The sequence below is a fragment of the Metopolophium dirhodum genome, chromosome 2 (genome assembly GCF_019925205.1).
Source record: "Metopolophium dirhodum isolate CAU chromosome 2, ASM1992520v1, whole genome shotgun sequence".
Taxonomy (NCBI): Eukaryota; Metazoa; Arthropoda; class Insecta; order Hemiptera; family Aphididae; genus Metopolophium; species Metopolophium dirhodum.
The window spans coordinates 32,128,179-32,135,365 of NC_083561.1; the positions used below are offsets into that span (position 1 = coordinate 32,128,179).

Sequence of the window (7,187 nt, forward strand, 5' to 3'; positions counted from 1 at the left end):
CGTTAAAAAACAAGTGTTTTAATATTTTTTTTCTATAGTTTATTTCATACATAAATTATTTTTATCTTATTATATAATTATACATCTTGGTACCTATATATTATAGTGATATACTACAGGTTGGGTATTTGTTTAAAAGTGTTGTTGTTGTTTTTTTTAAATTGTATTGGGTACCTACCTATTTATTTTTAAGTGCACTGTAATATTTTACTGTCGCTTATTGTGTTAAAAACACTGTTTATCCTGTAATCTGTTTCCGATTCATAATTGTTCAAGGCATTGTATTTGTATATACGATATTAATATATAGCCTAAAAACACGTCATACATGAGGTATACTGTACACAGGGTGATTGTGCAACCATGCCATTATTTCCTTAAATAATGAATTTATTCAAACTGATGTTTTTAAATTTAGGCATACACATAAACCTTATTTTCAAATACTTAATTTTTTTATGCAATTTAAGAAGTGTCTTGATGCGTTCTAACTTATTATATTATTTTAATTAAAACCATATTTCTTTACTGCACACTTATTTAACAACTGCGATGATCTTCTTTAAAATTGTCGTATGATTTTCTTAAACCCGAAGGAGTAGGTATAATTTCGAAATTATTAAACATTTGGATTAACTAAGTAGTGTATCAAAGTATTTTTTTTTTTTTTGGGGGGGGGTCTCGTACGCTCGAGTCATATCTTTTCCACACCAATCGTTAAATACTCATAAATCGGGCAAGGATCTGATTGTACATAATATTTTTACTGAAACATGATAAATCAATATAAGTAAGTTGTAAGTGATCAATTTGTTTTACATGATTTGTAATAAGATTGGGTTAAATTATTTTACTTTACTTATCAGTTATTTTTTCATATTTTGATATATTACTATTTATTATACTACTTATAACATTTTTTTTATTTGTTTTTCATATTTCGTTTTATGCCACTCAAAACAAAAATAATTTGCTAATATTTAGGTATAGGTATCATCAAAATTGTAGCAAACCAAAATATGATTCACAATCAGTGATATGGTAGTATGTGGTATGCATAGGCGTGCGCACGGGGGATGCCGGGTATGCCATGGCATCCCCTGCGGAGGTCATCTTTATCATAGTTTATGGTTGTAAATATTTTGATCAAAATTTAAAACATTTTGGTTTTTGACCAAAATATTTTTATTTTTACTTACAAAAATGTTTAGAGTTTAAATGATATCTAATATCAATTAGATTGCGAATGATGCTCATATTTTCTATAGATAATAGCTGATAGTAGATACCATAACCATGATGTTGGCATAATAGCTTGATTATGTGAATTATTATTTTTACATTATCTTAAATCGTGTTCACAAACGACCACGGTTACCACGGTCCGCGATATAGGCATATACATGATAAAATAATGTTCTTTTATCATGGGCATATATTTAATCATATCTCATATTCTCATTGTCACTATTAACATTATCAACATTCTCATCATGACATTACACCACAGAATTTTATAAAAAAAACGTTATTCTGTCATTATTCTAACACACAATAATCATGGCAGCTAAAAGTAAAAAATTGAAAACTTTGCATGAGTTTTTTATGCCAAACACATCAAAACGAAATTCCGGTAAGTTTATATTAATTATATTAGTACTTTAATATAATATAATCCACATATCCACAGTCTATACATATTATGTAAGCTGTTTTATTTAACTTATGAATTAATAATATTCATTTTATTAATTTAGGTGACAATGATCCAGATGATCCAGTAACATTAGAACAGTGTAGTCAAACAGTGGTAGAATCCGAAAAAATTACTGTACATGAGCTGTTAGGTATTTATTTACAATTATTTTAATAATGTATTACCTAATGTTTATGTTCAGTTCTAGACTGTATTTATAGATGCATTGTCTCTAGTTAAATATTTAATTTATAACTTATAATATATTATGTAATATGTATATCCTAATTCCTAATGATTTTGTTTCATAAATGTCTTATATTGTGAAATACCCTGTGGCCTGTATGGCTGTATATTAACATATTAGTTAGTAGTAACTTAGTACCTGTCTATTGTCTAATATGTATTTATTTAATAACATTGATGTTAAATGTTGTAATTAAATATTTTGTATATAACTTAAAAAAATTGTGTTGTTTATTTTTTTTGTGTTGCTCTGTAAGAGTTAATATAATAAATAAATTATAGTTTATAAGGTATCTATTATTTAATCAGTGAAATTGCAAGACATACATTTTTTTTTGTAGGTGAGTAATTTTTACGCTTGAGTTTTAATATGACTTTAACCTGACATATTTTTGCTTATAGTAGGTAAGTTTTATTTGAACTTTTAACAAAGTTTAAAAGTTTTAATAATGTTAAACTTTTTTTGCATTTATCATGATGCATTTCAAATTTCAATATCATTACCTAACATAGTAACATGTACATATTTATCAAAATGAAATAAAGTAAACATTTTTATAAGTACCTAGTACCTACCTATTTGTGTTGCTGTCTTTTATTTAGCATAGTATATTTGACAAGGATGTTGCATGATTGTATTATATTAGGTACATATAAATTAACAAGTATTTTACTTTTCATCTTTTTCTATTTTAATATAATAATACAGTATTCTGTATCTTTAAATAATTATTAGACTCAGTATGTGACCATTATGATTGTGACCCTGAAGATCCAGCGAATACAGATAATACAGCACCAACTTATCGATTAGAGCGAAAACAGAGAATACATAAAGGGCCATTCCAGCCAAAATTAAAAATGTATCCCAGGACACAATTCGGTAATAGAGCTCGAAGTTTCCAAAGCGCCTGGTATGATGATTTTAGCTGGCTAGAATATAGTTTGAAACTTGATAGAGCATTTTGTTTTGTGTGCCGAATGTTTAACACAGCTTCTGGGTTAAATGTTGGGCAGATAGATTTAGCTTTTACAAAAAAAGGTTTTCAAAATTGGAGTTCTGCTACTACAAAATTTAAAAAACACCAAAATTCAAAAACCCATAATTTCACCATGACAGCGTATCACAATTTTTTGAGTTCAAAACCAATTGACGTCACCTTGGATGAATCTAGAGAGCTGGCCATAAGTGAAAGAGAAAAACAGAGGTTATACAATCGAAGCATCCTGCATAGATTGATAGACATAACATTGTGTTTAGCTAAAAGTGGCAAACCATTTCGTGGACACTTTGAAAATGATTCCCATGTGTGTAAAGGTTTATTTTTAGATATTGTGGACATATTGAAAAAATATGATTCAACATTACAAACACATTTACAAAAAGGGCCACAAAATGCCAAGTATATAAGCAATCATATACAAAATGATTTATTGGCTTCTATTAATAATGTAATGAAACGTTGTATTGAAAAAAAAGTAAGTAACCGTCTTGTTACGATAATGGCTGATGAGACTAGCGATGTGGGACATCACGAACAGATGTCTGTGGTTATACGCTACTTTGATGACGAAGCATGTAAACCTGTTGAACAGTTTATTGGCATCCAACGTTTGACTGCAGTAGATGCCAATACTATATTTAATAGTTTATCAAACAAAATTGCTCAGTTTAATATTAATTGGAAATCAGTCATAGCTGTATGTTTTGATGGAGCCTCAGCTATGTCTGGAAAATTTAACAGTGTACAGGCCAAAGTCAAGGAAATTAATCCATGCGCATTGTATGTTCACTGTTATGGCCATTGCTTAAATTTAACCTTGGTTGATAGCTTAGGGAATAAGAACCGGATTATATTTGATTTTTTTGGCTGTGTTCAACTTATATACAGTTTCATTGAAGGAAGTCCAACGAGGCACGCTGTTTTTGAAAAAATTGTTCAAGAAACAAATTCTAAATTGAAAACTCTTAAGACGCTTTCAACAACCAGATGGGCATGTCGTGCTGAGGCTGTCACAGCTGTTGAAAATAACTATTCATCTGTTATTCAGTGTCTTCAAGAAATTGCCAATAACACTAAATATTCAGAGGTAAGAGCAAAAGCTAATGGTATTCTTTATCAAATGAAGAGTTTCAATTTTATTTTTGCACTTTATATGTTGAAACCTATTTTAATTCAAATTCAAATTGTCAGTGCTCAGTTACAAGCTCCCAACTTGGATTTATTGGGAGCAGTATCTATTGTTAATGCTTTAAAAAAATCTTTAGGTGAGTTAAGAAACAACGATGATAAATATTCTACACTTTATGATAATGTTCTTAAAGTTTGTAGTGAATTTGAAATTGATATACCATGTGTCAAAAATAGAAAGGTTTCTACAAAAATAGAAAATAACAAAACACAGCATACACACATAGATAAAAAAAGTGAAATGAAATACTGTGTATTCTTTACTGTGTTAGATGATATGTGCAACGGTCTTGAAAATCGTTTCAACCAGGAAACTTTAAATATTATTAGTTCAATAGGCCGCTTAATACAACTGAAAGCTGAACAGTTTGATATTGATTTGCTATCTCAAACATTTTCACTCAATAATGATGAATTAGAAGGCGAGCAAAGTCTTCTACGTTCCATGCCAGATTTTATACCAGGCACATCAACTAAAACAATTTATCAATGGTTGGAAAACTTATCAACAAGTCAAAACTTTTTAAACATTCATAAGGCATTGAAACTTTTTGTAACAATTCCAGTTACCAGCTGCTCATGCGAAAGAGCTTTTTCTAAACTCAGTTTGGTAAAAACGAAATTAAGAAGCCGTATGAAGCAGGAGAGATTAGATGATATGATGATGATTTTCATTGAACAAGAATTAGCATCGCAGATAAATCCCGAAGATGTAATTGACGAGTTTAAGAATCTGCATCCTTTTGAGAGAAGATTAGAACTCTAATACTATTTAATTTCTTTATAAATATTGTTAAATATATAATTAAAAATAATAATTAAAAACTATGTTTTGTATATATATTTGTGATGATTCTGATTTTTGGATTCGATACATTATAAATCATGCTCTTTGACTATCACCTTTTTATTTATAATATACAGAGTTATTGGGGAGTGATTTTTTTTGTATTGGGTTAGGTACTTTTAAAAATATTGGCATCCCCTGCGAAAAAAGTCTGCGCACGCCTATGGTGGTATGGTATTGATACTATTGAGTCTTAAAAAATGTCAATATGGTGTTGCGTTTATTTTTGCAATTATTTGAAGTACTTTAGAGTGTACCACTGTTGGAATGATAAAAATAGAAAAACCATTGTAGGTATTTCATATACATTTTAATGTTATCAAAATTTAATTTGATTAAAAATAATTAATTTCAGTATTTCATTCATTATTGAATCACGTATCATAATTAATCAAGCATATATATTAAGCAACATTACATATCGAACAAATAGTCAAGCATACTGCGAAAGAATGTCCAATTACCAAATTTGAAGGGGAATAGCAAAACTACAAGAAGCTAAGACGGAGGCAATTAATTGGTTAAATAGCCTACAAAGTACAAACAATACTTTAGTGAGAGTCACAGTTCCTGATTCATGTCACCTTTAAATTTAGTACAAAGTTTGTCATATTTCAAAGATATAGTTATATGTTATTGTAATTTAAAATTTAAAATCTATTATTCAATCTAATATATTATATTCATTGTTATTACATCTTATTCGCCTATATATTCTATTATTATGTAATTAATTATAATTTTCCGATATGTCATATTATGCAAAATAAATAATTTACATACTTATATATTTTGTTTACTTCAATTACATAATTGATAATATTTACCAATATTTAAATATTTTAGTTTTTCTGTCGCATTAAATCACTGCCCTACTTATAACTAACTAATTACTCGTTCGATTATAAAATATTCTGTTTTAGAATTTGAAATTAAAAATATATGTTGTGGTTCACAAAAGTAAAGAACATAAAAATGTTTAAGGTAAAAATCAATAAAAGTTTAATTTTTTTTAAAATGTTGTGTTGCAATAAGTCAAATTATGTAAAAATTTTATTTTCAATTAGGTTACGTTAATACTTTTCAAATTATAATTAAAATTATAGTTAAAATATTAACTGTTCAAAGAATCACAAAGTACATATATTTTGTTTTATAACTTCAGTGGTTATGTCATTATATCCGTGTTTATTGTTACTTAGTTTACATATCATTATGCATACAATATATGCTTCAAGTTCGAATGTACAAGTTGGTTTTGTTTTTGAAAAGTAAATGATACTTTGTACCTTTATTTTCGATTTTTAAAGAAAACAATTTAAATAGATGGAAAAAGTTGTTCAGCAATATAATAAAAATTAATATTATTTTAGTAGTTACTATGCCGGTACACAGCAACTCTTTAAATATTCTTAAAAAAAAATTACACTTTGGCTATTACAAGAACAAAATACAACAAACGTATAGAATTACTTCATTATTTATCATATTAGTTGTACAACTTTAGTAATTATTGTTAATTTTAGTTTTATATTACCATATTATATTGTATTATTTAACTATATTATAAATTATAATATTATATTATATAAACAAAGAGAAGAAAATATATTTTTACTTATATTAATATTATAGTTATGTGAGAATTGTATATTACAAATTGCAATTATTTAATTTATATTAACCATTTAATGAATTTATATTTCAAATTGTGAACTCATGGGCCCCCACGAACATGTTCAGAGGGGCTCATTACCTTATTGAAGAATAAATAAAAATAAATAAAATAAAATACATAGTAAAATAACCTAATATTATTATGATTTGCTCTATATATATAATTAATTAAAATCTCTATAATTAACGAATTAACTTTACGAAAAAAAAAAAATATTTTTCATTATTATTTACTCTATGCAAATTAACCAAAACAATAACAAAATATTTTTAATAACTTAATATACTTGACAGTTAATATACTTACCCACCCATATATTTAATTTACAAAAAATCATTTTCGGAGGACAATTTCTTTGTGTCCTCTGGGTAATGGTAAATAGCTAGCATAAAAATAATATATTTGCTGGGCGCAATTTACTACATAGAAATGTATGTCTGAAATGTATCAGGCGTAATATTTACTATGTGTATATTTATACCTGAAATTTATTGGGCGTAATTTACAATTTTTTCCAATTGTCGGGTG

The 7,187-nt window shown here is 27.2% G+C and overlaps 1 protein-coding gene and 1 long non-coding RNA gene across 2 annotated transcripts; both read left to right on the plus strand.

Moving 5' to 3' along the window:
- Nucleotides 1-1,478: 1,478 nt before the first annotated feature.
- Nucleotides 1,479-2,235, plus strand: LOC132939648 (uncharacterized). Its single transcript, XR_009663997.1, has 2 exons — nucleotides 1,479-1,633; nucleotides 1,758-2,235. It is a non-coding gene; the product is annotated as an uncharacterized LOC132939648 (long non-coding RNA).
- A 123-nt stretch (nucleotides 2,236-2,358) lies between these two features.
- LOC132939647 (zinc finger MYM-type protein 1-like) lies at nucleotides 2,359-4,900 on the plus strand. The gene has a single exon (XM_061006929.1). The coding sequence runs from the start codon at nucleotides 2,804-2,806 to the stop codon at nucleotides 4,898-4,900; it is 2,097 nt and encodes a 698-aa protein (XP_060862912.1). The 5' UTR covers nucleotides 2,359-2,803.
- Nucleotides 4,901-7,187: the final 2,287 nt, after the last annotated feature.